Source organism: Peromyscus eremicus, chromosome 7 (assembly GCF_949786415.1).
Source record: "Peromyscus eremicus chromosome 7, PerEre_H2_v1, whole genome shotgun sequence".
NCBI classification, from domain to species: Eukaryota; Metazoa; Chordata; class Mammalia; order Rodentia; family Cricetidae; genus Peromyscus; species Peromyscus eremicus.
Window position 1 is genome coordinate 83,901,171 of NC_081422.1, and position 17,968 is coordinate 83,919,138.

The 17,968-nt window shown below is 39.6% G+C and overlaps 2 protein-coding genes across 5 annotated transcripts in view; both read left to right on the plus strand.

The window, feature by feature from the left end:
• Positions 1–390: 390 nt before the first annotated feature.
• Bcl2a1 (BCL2 related protein A1) lies at positions 391–7,543 on the plus strand. The gene is made up of 2 exons (XM_059268354.1): positions 391–928; positions 7,295–7,543. The coding sequence occupies exons 1-2, from the start codon at positions 509–511 to the stop codon at positions 7,484–7,486; spliced, it is 612 nt and encodes a 203-aa protein (XP_059124337.1). The 5' UTR covers positions 391–508; the 3' UTR covers positions 7,487–7,543.
• Positions 7,544–10,881: 3,338 nt separating this feature from the next.
• The window catches only part of Mthfs (methenyltetrahydrofolate synthetase), a 33,523-nt gene continuing 26,436 nt past the window's right edge, over positions 10,882–17,968 (plus strand). The window contains exons 1-3 of one of the 4 annotated variants that reach the window (XM_059267056.1): positions 10,918–11,032; positions 14,791–14,862; positions 15,586–15,847. In XM_059267056.1, coding sequence (XP_059123039.1) covers positions 15,640–15,847 — 208 coding nt within the window. In that variant the 5' untranslated portion in view covers positions 10,918–11,032; positions 14,791–14,862; positions 15,586–15,639. Of the gene's footprint in view, positions 11,033–11,130; positions 11,243–14,790; positions 14,863–15,585; positions 15,848–17,968 lie in introns of those variants that run through there. The other 3 variants (XM_059267055.1, XM_059267052.1, XM_059267054.1) reach the window with 3 other exon arrangements.

Below are 17,968 nucleotides of genomic sequence, written 5' to 3' on the forward strand. Positions count from 1 at the left end.
CCCTCTTCTGGCTTCCACGGGTACTGCATGCACATGCTGCATATACATAAACTCAGGCACAGGCATAAAATAAAAATAGATACACACTTAAACGAGAATATGTACTAAGTTGGGCTTAAAGCCAAATTGTTTCCCATCAGAAATTATAAATATGAGAAGCTAACTTTTTCTCCTTTCAACCTAGTATATCTACATCTCAAGGGTAATATTGCCAGAGTGACTCAGAAGGGCCTCTAGTTCCCAGGAACTGACGGGGATCTGATTTCTCTACCTCCTCTCATTTTTGATGCTTCAACTGAACCATAAGAGGAAGTGGTGTTGCTCTGAAACATTTTCCTCCTTCACAGTTTGAGCTTTTGCTTTCACACATAGCCCACACAGTGACCTACGTAAAGAGAAATTCCAGCAGCCTCCAAATATGATTACCCTCCGCCGCCAGATCCTGTCTTTGTGTTAGTTGCCTCTTTGACCTCCGGGTGGACAGCTCCAGTCAGCTCTGCCAGGGAAGATGACTGACTGTGAGTTCATGTATATCCACTCTCTGGCTGAGGACTATCTTCAGTATGTCCTGCAGGTACCCGCTTTAGAATCGGCTCCAAGCAAAACATCCAGAGTTCTACAAAGAGTTGCTTTCTCAGCTCAAAAAAAAGTGGAAAAGAATCTGAAACTATACTTGGATGATTTTGATGTGGGATCCATAGAGGCTGCCAGAACTATATTCAATCAAGTGATGGAAAAAGAATTTGAAGATGGCATCATTAACTGGGGAAGGATTGTGACTGTATTTGCCTTTGGGGGTGTTCTCCTCAAAAAACTCCCACAAGAGCAGACTGGCATGGATGCAGGTGCTTACAAGCAAGTTTCCAGTTTTGTAGCTGAATTCATAATGAATAACACAGGAGAATGGATACGGCAGAATGGAGGCTGGGTAAGTGTGATGACATTTTTTTTACATTTCTCTACTGCAAAATTGGAATGGAGAGTTTCCTTACTAATTAAAACAAACAAGAAAATACCAACGAAAAGATTTCAGTCTGTTTGTAGATCTTATTTTAGATGCTTTTAATTAAAAGTAAACAAAGCAGAAATCTCCTGGGTCATTTCCAATGGATCCTACAACTTTACAGTTGGCAAACTTTTGTCTAGCTTTTCTTCTAGCTTGGGAACTAGTCATGAGGTCTGGGACTGAAAGCAGCAGCTTTTGACTACATCTTCAGAATCAGCAGTGCAGACCCTCAAGTGTCTGCCTTTTGCTAGGATTCTCATGACAATAGAGAATTAGTATAGAAAGAGCTGGAATTAGATCTTCTCATTTGTACTACGCGGTGTTGTAACAGTCAGCTGCACAGTTTTGTGCATTCCTTACTTATACATTGACTTTTCCCATTTTTCTAATATACAAATTATGGGCTACTAATGTTTCATGATACAAATAAATAATGTACTGCCTCACTGAAATGAACCCTTTTTAAAGCATTTTCAAATATTAAAATTTGCTTTTTTTTTAAACATCAGTATCTCAAAAAGCCAGGACTATGCCAAGAATTTTTGGAGCTCAGGTTATCCAGAAGCCTTGCTCAGCTATATTTAGATGCTTTGTTTTATGTTTCAATATGCTTAATACAGAGTTGAAAAACATTTCTATCCACACCACGCCTCAGCCTTTTGTCACCAGGGATCAAACCTATAGCCTAACACAATCTGAACACATGTTCTATCACTGCACTGTACCCTTAGCCTCATGGTAGTCTTTCTGAAAAATACTTTACAAATTAGTATCTGAGCTAGACATGGCAGAGCATATCTGTAATTCTAGAATCCAGGAACAAAAGATAAGAGGACCAAAAGTTCAGGGTCATCTTCATATCCGTAGCAAGTCAGTAGAAGGCCAGATCGGGTCATATGAAGGTCTTTCTAATCTGTCTACCCTAAATAGTACATGGACTTATTCTGTAACTGTTTTCTTTTTTCAACCCAGGGTACTTAAAATAGTATTTTAAAGAACACTTTAGGGACTGGGGAAGTAGATCAATTGTGGAGCTTCTGTGTTGCATGAACTAGGCCTCTAATTCAATCCCTAGCACCATAAATAAACAAAAATTAAAAGAGTTCTTAATATGTTCTGCTGAATGTACATGCTGTTGAAGAGCTGTTTAATTGGGTTATTTCCAGAGTTTTCTGTCACAAGCAATGTTTCTTTGAATATATCAATATGTATCCTCTCCTGTGTGTAGTTGTTTTCTAGGGTGGATATTTGGTCATTTGCTCATGGTTTATATCCGTTGAAATTACTAGATTTTTCTGCTCCATAGTGGTTCTACCAAATTATAATACTGTCAGCAGCATGTTAGAGTATTCAACATCCTAGTAATCTATTACAATGTCTCCACTTTGTTAATACATATACTTAGTATTTTATGTTAATTAATTTTGCCCTAGGTTACTAGTATAGTTAAAGTTCTCTTAATGCTGAGCTCAAGTTCACGTTCATTGACTAATTCTTACTGAAAGAATTGCCCACTTCTTTCTTTTGCCTGGTTTCCAATTGTTTTATTAACAAAGGAATTCTTTGAACAAGCTGAATGCAAATTATTTTTATATGTGGCAGATTTCATTTTGTTTGTTGATTATCTCCTAAAACTGTAGATGTCTTCAATAATTACAAGTGTTTGGAATTTGATACAATTGACTGTATTGAACACAGAATTTGTTCCATTTCTATCTTGTTGAGTCTGCTTGCTCAGTGCTGTGTCTTACTGTGAAGCAGTCCTCCTTTTCAATTGCTTTCAACTACCTGTAGCTCTTCTTTCTAATTTGGGTCTAGGTGAAACATGTCAGATGTTTGGTTATGTTTCTCCTGGTTGGCTGTGGGAAGGACTCAGGAAAATCTCTGCTGCGCAGTGTACACCTAAGGTGAAGGCAGGTGTCTTCTAGCACAGAGGCCACCAGTGAGCCTATAGAGAATAGTCTTACAAGCTCTTTAGATTTACTCTATGTTGCCATTGTCTAGCACGGTATGTAGAAGACACTGAATACATGTTACTTAAAAACATGTTAATATAATATATTGTGTGAATTCTTAGAATTAAAAATGAATGAAGGGTATGGAATGGTCTCTTAGAATTTCTAGAAATGCATTCGCCCTGGAATCATAGAGATATTAGCATGTATATAATAGGGAAAACTTATCCTAATAGAGATAAAAAGTACATCTTATGCAATGCACACACACACACACACACCCTCCCCCCACACCCTTACCCTTCTTAAAGCTCCTATGTGGATTCTCAGATCTTTCCTTTTACACCTGGGAGCTTATGCTGTAGACATGTTAGAAGCACTCTTTAAGATCATTGTAAAGGAATCTCAATATTGTATTCCAGCCAACAGAAATCACTTATTCTGCAATTATGCGAGTATGGGGATTATAAGGGAAATTTCAAGAAATTTAAATATATAGTTTTTAAAACTACTCTAAATACAAAAAGAAATCCCTTTTAGAAGTGGGGATGCACTGAATTGGTCCCTTCCAAGTAGCCAGAATAGTAAGAGTTAAGCTAAGTGGTCGCTCCTCTTTTCCTCACCTTGTTCCCCTTCTACCTTCTTTCTGCTTGCTCTAATGGTGCGGTTAGTTTGGTGACAAAGTGAATGGGCAGAGTGGATACACAGATATGTACAGATGACTGGGTAACCATTCATCTCAGTAAAGGCATTTCCAAAGGTATAAATAACCAAGTTCTGTAAATGCTAAGCATACGCTCTACCATCAAGCTTTTGCCCCAGACCACCAAAACAGCACTTGAATGAATGACTGAACAAATAATCTTTAGAGGAGTGACTGTGGTATCTACTTATATCTGTAAAAAAAATTCAGAGCTTTTAATTTTCTTTGGGTTATTGGTACAGTATGTGTCAGTCTGCTTTGCAATGCTATAATGGAATATCACACAGTAAATGATAATAGAAAGGAAGTTGATTAGGGAGTCTGAGAGTGCCAGCATCCAAGGCCACCAGCACTGAAGGGCACCAGTATTGAAGAGATGCACCTAGTAAGAGCCTTCTTGCTGCAGGAAGTGAGGTAGAAAGGCAGGGATAGAGGGAAGGAAGAAGGGAGGAGGGAGGAAAGATGACAAGAGGGCTGAACACATCTTTTGATAACAAATCCACTCCTTGGATAATAGTCTCCATCTAGTCATGGAGGGGGTGCTCTCATGATCAAACCATTTCTTAAAGATTCCAACTATTAATATTATCAAAATAGCAACTAAGACTCAACATGAGTTTTGGAAGATATAAACAAAATATGTCAGCTTGGTATATTATTTATGCTTTAGCCTTTCTTAAAATCAGAGTACTCCAATTTAGTAAATTTTCACTACTCCCAGAAATAATCAGACCTGGGCATTTCTTATTTATTACTACATTACTGATGTGACAATGAATCCTTATTTGTATATTTATTTTTATATATTGGCCTTAGGATTCAAATTGCATCACTAAAGGAAACAGTTTTGAAAGAATCTGCTTGAAAAAGAATTTTTATAGGTATAAAAAACTATGATTGTATTGTAATATAAAGCTCTTTAATTGATGGTAATGTGAAGTGTTTTCCTGTATATTATTAGTGATTTAGTCTCAGTGAATTCCTCTTTTTAACTATTAAGGCCTGATTATTTTCTCTTACATTTGAATGAACTCTTTCTTGATAAATATATTTTACTGGTTTGTGGTTTTTTAATTTTAGTTTCTTGTAGATTTATGACTATTTCATATCTTCATTTAGCTTTTTCTTTTACTTTCTTTACCTTAGAAGTTGAAAATATGTAACAAGTTAACATGTTAACTGCCCAGAAATAACCAGTTGTTCTGTTAATAAAGAATCATTTTAGAGGATATCACTGTACCTATCTGTTATAAGATTATGATTATTCTTGGAAGAGGAACAAGAAATGTCTAAATACTGAGACTGTGGGAAATACTTGAGAATGTAAAGTTAGGAGAAGAGGAAAAAGGGAAATGAGCAATCTCTTTTTTCTGTTGGGACATGACATCATGTGCCTCACAGCTGACTCTGCACACCACATGCAGACACTTTCCCCTGACTGGTGGCTGCCTGGTTTGCTGATGATTACACAACTATTAATTTCAAGATCTGCAGAGATTTCCAGAGTCCTCTGACTCTCAAGAAGCTAAACCTGGTTCATCTTTTCTGGATTAGTCCCACTATAGCATACACATTTGGAGACATTGTAATCCTGGAACCTACAAGATGCAAAGCAAATGTTTACTAGATGAACATCAAAAATATCAGGGGTGGTGGTACAGAGAGCATGCAAGCATAGTCTGGGGACATAGCTCAGTTGGTAGAGTGCTTGCTTAGCATGCACAAGATACTAGGGTCTATCCCCAGCACTGCCTGAACCAGGCATGATGGGGCATGGCTATAATCCCAGAAAATTCAAATGTTCAAGGGCATCTCTGGCTACTTGGTAAGTTCTAGAAAATAAAATGAATATAAATAAACAAATAAATAAATAACAATAAATGAAATAAATGTTTTAAACAATTTTATAGTTTGTTTGTTTGGTTTTTTTTTTTTTTTTGCTTGTTTTGAAATATATGGAGTGAAAAGGAGTGTAAAGTTAGCATCCCAATCCAGGTCCAGGCAAAGAATTATATTGTCTTTTATTTATTTATTTTTGGCACAACATCTTGCTCTGTAGCCCAGGCTGGCTTGGAACTCACTGTGTAGTCAAGGCTTGCTTACAGTAATCCCCCTGTCTCCATCTTCTAAGTATCGAGAACATGGTATATACCAATACACACCATGAGTTGTATTATCTTAGGTACCTTTCCCCCTGGTCTCAATGTCCTCATTAGACAACATAAGAGTTTGCACTTGGATAGAAGTAATTTCCAATATAGATGTAATATAATTATAGATTTTCAAGTTGCAACGTATTATTACAGTGTGCTACAGTTCATTGTTTTTTTTTGGTATACCTCTCTCTCTCTCTCTCTCTCTCTCTCTCTCTCTCTCTCTCTCTCTCTCTCTCTCTCTGTGTGTGTGTGTGTGTGTGTGTGTGTGTGTGTGTGTGTGTGTGTATTGTGTATTCTGGGGCTTGAATCTAGGAATCCATATATCCTAGACAGGCATTTCTACCAGCCTAGATGATCCTAATTAAAAAATATTTTCAGCCTCAAAAATAATTATAGTGGAAATAATCAACATTTTCTTAGGCTCAAGTACATTGATTTAATTTGGATTTACTATGAGTCCTTATAATTCTCAGAGTAGCTAGGCAGCAGTCCTTTAACCCCAGCGATTGGGAGGCAGAGGCTGGTGGATCTCTATGAATTTAAGGCCAGCCTGGTCTACAAATTGAGTTCTAGGGCAGCCATTGCTGTTACACAGAGAAACCCTGTCTCAAAAAACAAACAGATAATAATAATTCTCAGTATAATACATTTTATAAATATAAATATAAATTTAATTTTCAGTGCTAGGTACCTGAAAGTAAAACACCAGAGAATTCCTTTCTCTGGAGCTTACAGGCAGTGAGCAACAGAAACAGGGCTAGTTTGAATGAAGATGAAAGTACTGTTCTTTGGATGTCGAATGTCTGGTAGGCAAAACAGAATATTACATCTCAATAATGACTTTATACTGTCTATACTCTGAATGAATATTCATATACTAAATATACATTGAATTAGATAAATTTTCAAAGCATTTTTACTTTTTTACTTCTTGTGGTAGTTTGAATAGGAATGGCTTCCATAGGCTTAGTCACCAGGGAGTGGCACTCTCTGAAATGATTAAAAGGATTAGGAGGTATGGCCTTGTTGGAGGAAGTATGTCAGTTAGGGTAGGCTTTGGGGTTTCAAAAGCCCATGCCAACCCCAGAGTCTCTCTCTCTGCTTATGGATTAGATCAAGATGTAGCTTTTAGCAGCTACTGCATGTCATCTTAGTTCTTACCTGCCTGCATGCCACCATGCTCCTTGCCAGGATGATAATGGACTAAGCCTCTGAAATTATAAGCCAGCCCCTAATTAAATTAAGAGCTACCTTGGTCATGGTGTCTCTTCGCAGCAATAGAAGATTGACAAAGATACTTCTTAATATATGGCTGCAAAAAACTCTTGAAAACATATGTAGCTCAAACTGTATTTCTATTGGGTGGTATTGCTAAAGGAGTAGAGAACAATGCTGAGAATGAAATGACTACACATAGTGAGAGAATAGAGAAGATTGTCTCACTGAGTCTTAAATCTTCACTTTGTTCTCATAGGAAGATGGCTTCATGAAGAAGTTTGAACCTAAATCTGGCTGGCTGACCTTTCTGGAAATGACAGGGCAGATCTGGGAAATGCTCTTTTTCTCCTCAAGCAACACTACTGACCAGAGAGACAATGGAACCTGTGACAATGGTGACGAGCACTTAGTACGTCCATTTGCAAACAACTCAGATGACAGGACTTGACTTTCCAGAGTTGCGGATGTTTTGTCCCACTTTAATGAATAAATTACTGATATTTGTTCCTGGATGTGTTTCATGTTTTAAGTTTTTGAGTCTGCCTGGAACTCAAACAATACTCTACACAGGGACAGGTACTGAAGTAAGGACTGATGATGACCTGGAGGGTATTGTGTCCCTCTACCATGAGGTAGAGACTCTCCCATAAGGCTGTGTCTGTTAGCCAACATCATTCTGTGTCACTAGGCTAAACCATATGGGGGCTAAAATCTGCCTCCTAACTCTTTCCTGAGTCCATACTTTCTATATCCCTAGAGGCTTACAGTTTCTCGTTGATGCTCTCTTCTCAACTCTCCTGGCCTTTCATTTGGGCTTCATGGAGAGGACAGTCAGATATGCAGTGTTGGGGTCAGAAAAGATATCCTAAAAGGAAGGACTCAAATAATTTTTCTCTCTGATCTCTTGCATTCTTTTCTCTCAACCCCCCCCCCTTTTTCCTCCAAGGCAAGATACAAAAAGTAGAATTCACTTTCCCCGAGTCAAGTCATAATCAATAGTCAGACTATATGTATGATCAGTCTGCCTTTCTAGTAGTCAGGAAGGGATCACTTCTCTTTCTGCTCCTACATCAGGAAACTGGAATGGTTTTAATAAAAACAGTTAAGTGAATGAATATCAAGTCATTTTTAAACTTGATTTGTGTGTGTGTGAGAAAACTGTCTTTTGTTAGATGTTCCAATTTTTAGATCAAGTTTGATGGCAATACAGAAATCCTCTATTTAGGTCTAAATCACTTGCATTACATTTCCCTTGAGACCATTAACAGATTCAATAAAGACAGAACCCCTTTTTCCAAGGCCAGGTACATCTTTATAAGGGATCTCAGTTATCAACACTACCTCTGCGATGTGATTCCTAACTGAGAGAATGAAGATATGGGACCAAGTCAGTAATGACCTTAAAATCTGATCCTTCTGTTTCCACATCCTGAGGGCTAGGATTACAGCTAAGTTATCACCACCAGGCTCTGTGCATGCAAGGCAAGCACTCTAGCAATGGTGCTTCATCTTAAACAGCATGGATTTATTTTTTACCTCATTTAAACTGGAGAAGGGAAAAGGAATAAGCAAGAAGATGAGGAAGGAAGTTACTTAAAATCCTATTGAGGTGAATCAGAACAAGATACCAGCTTTGACCTTTGCTGCCCACACTGATCTACTTATTAGAAATGTTCCAAAGCACCCCAAAACAGTACCACCAGATGGGGACTAAGTGTTCAGACACATGAGACTGTGGGTGGGGGAATCTCACATTCAAACCATGAAACTGTGTTTAAGACACAGTCTCCCTTGTGTAGCTGATACCGAAATCCTCCTGCCTCAGTCTTCTGAATACTGAGATTAGAGGTGTGTGAAACCAATTCAAGTTATCCTATGTGAGGTTTTTTTGTTTGTTTGTTTGTTTGGTTGGTTGGTTTTGTTTTGTTTTGAGTCTTCCTATGTACCTATGTAGCTCAGAATTGCCTAGAACCTTCAAGGTTCAGATATTAGCCTTTAAGACCTTTAACAACCTGTTTTCTACTGATCTCTTTTTTTGTTTCAGCTACTCTACAGTGTCAAGTACAACATCTTTCTTTAGTATCTGACACCTTTATGTTATTGAGTCTTCCTACAATTTTAATTTTTGCTGAAAATAATAGCTCCAGATGGTTGAAAACATTGGGGAAATGGAGATATCAGCGATTCTGTCATGAAGTCTTACCTGTGAGAGGACATAAAGAACCCTCTGAAGATTCATAACCCTAACGAGCTTTATACCTAAGGTTGCATGCATTTATATATATATATATACATATATATGTATATATATATATATATTCTTGATGAAAATGTATATATGGAACTAAAGTATTTTTGTCAAATCCTGGGATTAAGTAAAAATGCTTTCTCCCATGCCAAACTGGACAAAGCTATCATTATTTTTGCAGCACTGGCAATCAAACCAAAAGCCTTGTATATGCAAAGCAGGCACTTTACCCCTCGGACAGACTATGTATTACTGAAGGGATGTGCCCATGATAGGAAGCCACATAGAATAGCCAGAGATATCCAGAAAAAGCCTGCCTCCAGAATTCAATAGCAGCAATTTATCAATAGTAACATGTACAATTTATTTTTGTGTGTGTGGTGTTGGTGATAAAACCTAGGACCACATGCACGCTAAGTTTTAAACTTCTTCTGCAGATTAATACTTGCTGCATAAATTGATTTATGGTAGTGATTCTCAAAAATTAATATAGATAGAAATCACCTGAGGACCATTCGGACTGCCTAGGTCTGGAAATGGGTCAGGATTCTCCATACTTGACATGCTTTTGGGACACTGATCCATAGACCACACTCATGTTCAAGTATTGGTAAATGGATATTACGTGGCCACACTGACCTGAATTGTTAGGTCTATAAGCGTAAAGATGAGACCACAGATGTAAGTGAATTCATTGCTTGTTTTACAGTCCATGATAAGAATTCTATTCATCTTTGTTCTCCCTCTTCTGCCTTGCTTTGTCTTCAAGCACTTAGATTAGATTAGTTCATTTACAGAAATGAACTATATGCCTTTTTACATGGGTGCTGGAGATCTGAACCCGACTCCTCATCTTCCCAGCTCTGAAAAATTAACTCTTAAAAACCAGTCCTCAGCTACTGAATGGTAACATGGGGGTGGTGGTATAAATCCAAGTCAGTGCTCCTCATATCTACTTACTTTAATCTCTTCTCCCCACTCAGTCAAACATCTGCTAGAGAAAGGCATTGTCTGTCTCTGAACAGCAGGTTACGACAGCAGCAAAACTCTTCTATAATAATGAACAGGGTGTCTGAGTCCTTGAGTTCCCCAGAGACTGGACATCCATCTCCAGAAAGGGTCTGCCATTTGTTGTAACAGCGGCCCCAAAGTCTATCAGTAATGAGCCAACGAACTGAAAAAGGTACTCTGTGGTAAAGCAGGATGTTCTGTCCTTTGGCCAGGGGGAGCCAAGTGTCCACCGGCAATGATGTTCACGCATCTGGCTCGCTCTGCCCTTCTTCTGAGGACTCTTCAGCCGTGCACTCCACAACGTTAAGGTAATTTAGAGGAGTACTGAGTCCGCAAGTATAGTTGACAGCCGTGGTTGGACCTTCTGCAGAAGCATGGCTACCTCCTTAGGCTGTGAAGAAGGGATAATGCACGGGGCTTTGTGCACAGTCCCCGGCTATTCCAGTAGGAAAGGCCAAGGACGCCACAGCACGCCGCCCTTCGCTGCCACAAGATGGGGGCCGGCCCAGACGCCTGAGCGGCCGTTGCACTTCAGCTGTCTACAGAGGCCACGCCCCCTCACTCCCCTTCCCCGCGGTAGGAGGTGGTGGGCGTGGCCTGGGCGGTGCTTGCTACGTGATGGCGGCGACCGCTGTAAGCAGCGCCAAGCGGAGCCTGCGGGCGGAGCTGAAGCAGCGTTTGCGGGCCTTAAGCGCGGAGGAACGGCTGCGCCAGTCCCACCTCCTCACTCAGAAGGTACGAGAAGGCTGCGGGAGTTAAACGCCTGGAAGCTTGGGCTCGGCTCGCGGGTCTGCGCAGGCGCACCTCTCCCCCTTGCGCGCGCCCTCTTAGGCGCATGCTCGTGGCTCCAGGCTGGCTTTGTAGGGCAGGGGGCGGAGCCTGTGGAGAGCCCGGGAGCTTCTGAGCGAGGTTGGACCCAGGCACGTTTGCAGTTATTTTGTTATGGTGAGGAAAGGCCTTGCGGTGAGCTTAAGTAGATGCAGAGAATGTCCAAATAGGCCCGCACTTCCCGGTTTACATTTAATTCATTCACATGTGTTTAACACCTAGTAGTAAACCATTTTGCTGTGTATTGGGTTATAGAGATGACAAAGGTGATTGTTGCCTCTTAAAGGATCAGAAGATCTAGCAGATGGAGCAGTCAAATGAAAAATTGTAGGACCGGGGATTAGGCTCAGTGATACAATTGTTTAAAAATGTGCTACATTTTATTTATCCCATACTTAGAACACTGAATTGGGGTCTGTTTTTCTAGTTTTAAATTGCGTCTTCCTTTATTTACTAGAATCTGAGTTTATCTGTGGGTGGATTAATTTTCACGTTTTGAGTTAACTGCATCCGCACAGTCTGGTTTCTGCTTCTGAGTTAGGGTTGTGTCTGGAACTCGTTGCCTTCTTTCTTACGTACTTTTTCTTCTCAACTTTTTTAGATTATGTCCTTAATTTTTTTTTTTAAAGAAAATAGCAATGTGATTGGCGACCTTTATTTATTTTTAATTCATATGTATGGATTTTTAAAGAAAATACAAAGTGATTGGCAACCTTTATTTTTAGTTCATATGTATGAATGCTTTGCCTGTATGTGTGTAAGTGCAGTGTGTGTGTGTGTGTGTGTGTGTGTGTGTGTGTGTGTGTGTGCATGTGCGAATGTGCCTGGTGCCTTTGGAGGTCAGAAGTGGGTGCTAGATCCCCTGAAAATATAGTTAAGGATGGTTTTAAGCCCCCATGTAGGTGCTATAATTTGTTTAGTTTGGGTTTTTGTTTTGTTTTGGTTTTGGTTTTGATTTTTCAAGACAGGGTTTCTCTGTATAGTCCTCGCTATCCTGAACTCCCGTTATAGACCAGGCTGGCCTCGAACTCACAGAGATCTGCTGGCCTCTGCCTCCAGAGTGCTGGAATTAAAGACATGTGCCACCACTGCCCAGCGTAGGTGCTATAATTTGAATCTAGGTTGTCTGCAAGAGCATTAAGTGCTCTTAAACTGCCGAACCATCTCTCTAGACCCAACAACTCCCATTTGACTGCTCAATTGATTTCAAATTTTTTTTTCTCATTGTGTTGACATCTATGACATCCAATCTAGAGTTTTTATTTATGTATTATATCTTGTGGCTTAGTTACAGTTCTATTGCTGTGAAGAGATACCATAACCAAGGCAACTTATAAAAGAAGCATTTAATTTGGGACTTGCTTATAGTTTCAGAGGGTTAGACTGTAATCATGGTGTGAAGCATGGAGGCAAGCAGGGAGGCATAGTGCTGGAGAAGTAGCTGAGAGCTTACATCTTATCCACAAAATGGAAGGAGGGAGAAAGGGAAAGAGGGAGAGAGAGAGACTGACTGGGTTTGTCATGGGCTGTGGGATTTTGAAACCTCAAAGCCCACTGTGGTGGTCTCTGTGATCATAGAGGCCAGAAGAGTGTCATCAGTGTGAAGCAAGAAAGAAGCCTGCCTCAACACGACTCAGTGGCGGGTGTTGGTTCAAACTTTTAGAGTCTGACAAAGGACACTTTATTTTAGGCATATTTAAGCACAGCACATTTTGAGAAAAAGTTTTCTGGTGCTTATTAATTCAATCCTGTCTATGCAACAAAGCTTAAGACACGGTTACATTGAAACTCTTTCCAAGGTACATGTGTCCTCTCCCATTAAGATGGATTGTATAGATGTGACATGTTAAAGATATGGTGTGGTGTTGGTCATACAGATAGTGCAAAAGTCACCACCCTATTAATCACTTCTGCTCCCATTTGTAAAGTACATGTGACTGCTCCCATAAAGATGGGCTCTACTGACTGAGAAACAATGCTCAAGTTAAGTGTCTAGGGAGGATGACTGAGACAAACGTAAGAATATGGGAGAACCATGTGTGGTCTGGCCATAGAGATAGTTCAGAGGTCATCAGGCTATAAACCAAATGCATTCCCAGCCTTCTGGGCAGAAAAGAAATGATACATCTCTTCCTTTGAAGAGACAAACCTTAGTGTTTAACGTTCAGAGTTTCCCAGTGCTTATCTGTGAGCACAAGGACTTTGTGCTCTCTACAGCCCACCCAGAATGTCACACCTTCTACAAGAAGGTACACATCTCCTAACCCTTCTAAATAGTTCCAACTGAGAGCAACACATTCAAATGCATGAGCCTATGGTGTCCATTCTCATTCAAACCACCACGTCTTGATTACTAGTTTTTCTCTGGATCTTTCAGGAATTCTTGTTAACTAGATAGTAAAAAGTCTAGATTGATCTTCTGTGTCTCTTAACATTTATTTTTCTTTTTTCGCTAATTTGTCTCCCCATGCAGGATTTCCTCCTAGATTGTTTTCATTTTGTTAACTTTTTTTTTTTTTTTTTTTTTTTTTTTCCGAGACAGGGTTTCTCTGTGTAGTTTTGTGCCTTTTCCTGGAACTCACTTGGTAGCCCAGGCTGGCCTCGAACTCACAGAGATCCGCCTGGCTCTGCCTCCGGAGTGCTGGGATTAAAGGAAAGCGCCACCACCGCCCAGACTAATCATGGTTTTAATTTCCCATAATCATTTCTTACTGATTCCATTCTATAGCAGCCTATTGATGTTTTATAGATTCAGTTATTGTTTTCAGCTTGTCTAAGAAAACTAATTAGAATTAAAAAATAATCTCCATTCTTTGAATTATCTGTTTAGCACTGAATCATATTTTCTTCTCATTTTTCATTTTAAAAATCTTTCTATTTTGTATTTGTATTTTGGCTTTTCAAAATGGTTGAAAATCATTTATTGGCTATGTATATTTATGTCCTTTGTGGGTATTGGGCATTAACTGAGAACCTTGTACATGGTAGTGAAGCCTTCTACCACTGAATGAAACTCCTGGCCCTTCTTGTCTATACATACTTATGAATGAAAGTGTGTTAGCTACGAGATGCCTCCTGTTTTTGTAAACACTGGTTGGAATTGTAAGAGAAGAATGGATTCTGTCTACCTCCTGTGTCCACGTTTTAGTGCTGCTTTGTGTATAAATACTGTCTCGTTCTCCCTCTGTCTTTCAGGAACTAGTCAGATTTCTGCTTTATTGTCTTCATTGTTATGACAGGTTTCATTTTTTCCTCTCTTCTTAACAAATAGCATGTAAGTGGGCTTGAAGGCAGGAAGGAAAAATCCATATGCATAGTCTCACACTGAATTGTAGCTGTCTGCCTTACTGCTTATTCAGCTCCTGGGTTTCTATCCTCTGCTTTAAAGAGATTAAGAAAAGTGCTAATATAGTAAGTGGTGTCAAAGCCTTGGACCTCCTCCAAATATGGGTTTCCCCTTTCCATTTGCTTCACTTATGCCAAGCCTTCTAACAGCTTTACAGCTTTTCAGAAACTGGGGGTTGACTCTTTTCCTCAGCCCTAGTTTGGTATGCTTTGCTGCACTTCTCTCTTCCCTTTGTATTACATGTAATTTGGCTTTCTTTACTGTATCTTTCTGCCAGTCATATTTGTAAGCTGTGTTTGTATTATCCTTCTCTTCTTAGTTTGGAGGACAGAGGAGAACAGAAAAGGAATGGAGTTTTAAAAGGGAGTTAAGGGCCAACTTTTGAGTCTGGGTAAGTTCCTAGGGTTTTGAGCAAAACTTAGCTCCCTTTGCCTGATGAGTGATTCTACTAAATAAGGATTCTTACACTAGGAACCCCTTAGCCCCATTTTAATGAACTTTCGGAACACCCAGTTGAATGGAATAGCATTGGTAGAGACTTATAGGGCATGTTCTCTGTGGAAGCTTGTGGACTGGTTCCGAATCCTTCATTTAGGACACATAAGCAGTGATTGACTCACAACTTAACCTCCTACAGACTGAAGTGCTGAGTTGTGTATCACTCTAAATGTAGTAAAGAGGTCAGGAAGGTTAGGTCTTGGCTGGGCTTAAAGGGGTAAAATTGGTGGGAGAAATGCCAAACAGTCCAAGGACTGGAAAATTGGTAAGATCCAAATCTCAAAGAGAAAATAAATAAAAAATCCTCTATTAAGTCTCTGACATGTACTTGAAACTGGAATCACATCTGGAATTCTGAAGATAGACAGCTTTTCCACTTCATGTCTTCTCAATGAGTTTCCATACAGACAACAGGTCTACTAGAGAGGTAAAGGGATCATCAAATATGCAAATCTTGAGTATAGAAATAAAAGCCAGGTATCAGGACATAGCATTCACTCACTGTATCACTTTACTTGGAAAAGGCTATGATAAAAGGGAGAAATTGGTAGGAGGAGTTGCTAGCTTATGAAAAATATAATCTTAAAAATTATAATTGCCATCATTTCCCACTTAGGTGATTGCCCACAGTCAGTATCAAAATTCCAAAAGAATTTCCATCTTTTTGAGCATGCAAGATGAAATTGACACGGAAGAGATCATCAAGGACATTTTCAAACAAGGCAAAATCTGCTTCATCCCTCGGTACCGATTCCAGAGCAATCACATGGACATGGTGAAATTAGCATCACCTGAAGAGATCTCTTCACTTCCCAAAACATCCTGGAATATTCATCAGCCTGGTGAGGGAGATGTTCGGGAGGAGGCGTTATCCACGGGTAAGGCATCATTTCTCACATCAAAACACTTACCTAGATGCATCCTATATCATCTGATCTTGGATGCTAAGCATGGTCAGGCTTGGCTAGTTTATGAGAATTGATGTCTTTGAATGTTTAGGTAATGTCATCAGAATCCTCTCTCTCTCTCTCTCTCTCTCTCTCTCTCTCTCTCTCTCTCTCTCTCTCTCTCTCTCTCTGTGTGTGTGTGTGTGTGTGTGTGTGTGTAAGACAGGGTCTGGCTTCAAACTCTCAACTCCTGCCTCTTCAATGCTGAGCTCTTGGGCACATACATTTCCTCTCTGGCTTCTACCAGATATTTTCATCTATTTTATGTCAGATCTATTGTATGTATAGGAAGATAAGACCCTGTACCTGAAAGGACTCACATTGTAGCTGGGGAGACAGAAATTTTATACTAATAAAGTATCCCAACTTGTACTATGCATCAAATATAAGTATCAAATAAAAAGATACTGAATATTGAAATCGTTGAAACTCAGGAGTTGGTCTTGAAAATGTCCATTCCCAACACTGGCTTATTCATTTTCATCCTTTGCTCTTTATTCATGCTGTGTTTGTGGCATCAGTGACTTTTGCTCCCAGGACACTTGCAACTCAAGTTGCAGTGGCATGGAGAATGAAACTTTAGAGACTCTCAGTTGTGGTCTGAGGTAGAGATCCCTGCTGTTGTTTGTAGAAATGTCTGAGCAGGCAGGCTTGCTGTTTGCTACCTCCCAACATCATATTCTCAGTGTGCAGTTTTACTTGCATCAGCAGTTTAGACTCTGGCAAGTTCAGTGCTAAAGCATAAATCCAGCTTCGCAGTGTTTGAGACGAGCTGATTGGAGCTCAGATTGTCTTTGCTGCAGCCTTTGTGGTCTGCTCATCTCCCTGGTTTGTCTCTGTTATCTCAGTTTAGAAGGGAGTAAGCTTGTGTGCCCTCAGTTGCAATGATAAGTTCTCAAGCAAAAATTTCACATAAAGCATTCCTGTTTTAGGTTTACAACATAATAACCCAGCTGGCAAATGAAATAGAGAGGCTGTATCTTTGCTGAATATAAAGTAAGAGCTGCCTAGACAATTCGATCAGCCGGGGGTTCTTCCACTGAGAATTTATAGTCTGATTCAACCTTAATCAACTTGGCTTAAGTACAAGTGGGATAATAGTGGTACAGAAACAGAAGACTACACAGAGCAGCCAGCCCTAAATGTCTCTGGATTAGTTAGTGTCTTTAGGAGTCAATCTGTCTTTGTTGTGACTCTGTGTCTGTGATGGCTTCATATCCACTGTGGCCCATGGCAGCTTGGACTTGGACATCATCTTATCAGCTAGAATTCTCAGCAGAAAAGAGCATGTCTTTTCTGGTTTTCTAACAGTTTCAATAAAATCTTGGTCCTAACTCTCATTGCCCCAAGTGGTCATCTCCAAATTAATCACTATGACTAGACCCGGAATTGGTTTGCTGGCTCAGGCCTGGGTTGTCATTGACTATTTTTTTTTTTTTTTTTTTTTTTTGTGATCAGGGAATAGGACCTATAGCCACCTCTCCAGCCCTCCTCAACTACTAAGCTGAATTGTGGGGCTGAGGTGAGAGTGACATGTGTTGCAGAACAAAGAGAATGGATATGACATTGTCAGAAGTCAAACTCCCCTATACTATTAACAATTTATAAGGTCCTATAGAAAAGACTCTTGCCTATAACTTTTAGTGATGGTTTTACTGTCTGATTTTTTTGCTTTGAGATATCTTAAGAATTCATGTCTGTGTGAGAATACCCAAGACACAATTTAAATAGGTAGCTGCAATGATTTTATAGTGTTCCACTGTAACATTTTACAATAATTAAAGGGGCACTGTCAAGGGCAAGATCTTTGAATACACCCCTCCAGGTTGAGCAGGTCAGTACGTTGGGGGAGGCTAGGATTAGTTCATTGAGAGTAATTCATATTCAGTTGTCCCATTTTCTGTACTAGGACTATGTGGTACCTGTAAAATTGTGGTGAAACTTTGGGCATGGGTTTAATAAAAGTCTTTGACCAAGTCTTTATATACATACATATATATATTTTTTAATGAGAACTTTATTATAGAGAACTTGCAAATAAAAAACACCTTG

Bases quoted from the DNA above. Each gene is read 5' to 3' on its own strand.
- Bcl2a1 (XM_059268354.1), top strand. From the start codon at position 509: ATGACTGACTGTGAGTTCATGTATATCCACTCTCTGGCTGAGGACTAT. The intron at 929-7,294 runs GTAAGTGTGATG...TTGTTCTCATAG, and splicing joins TACGGCAGAATGGAGGCTGG to GAAGATGGCTTCATGAAGAA.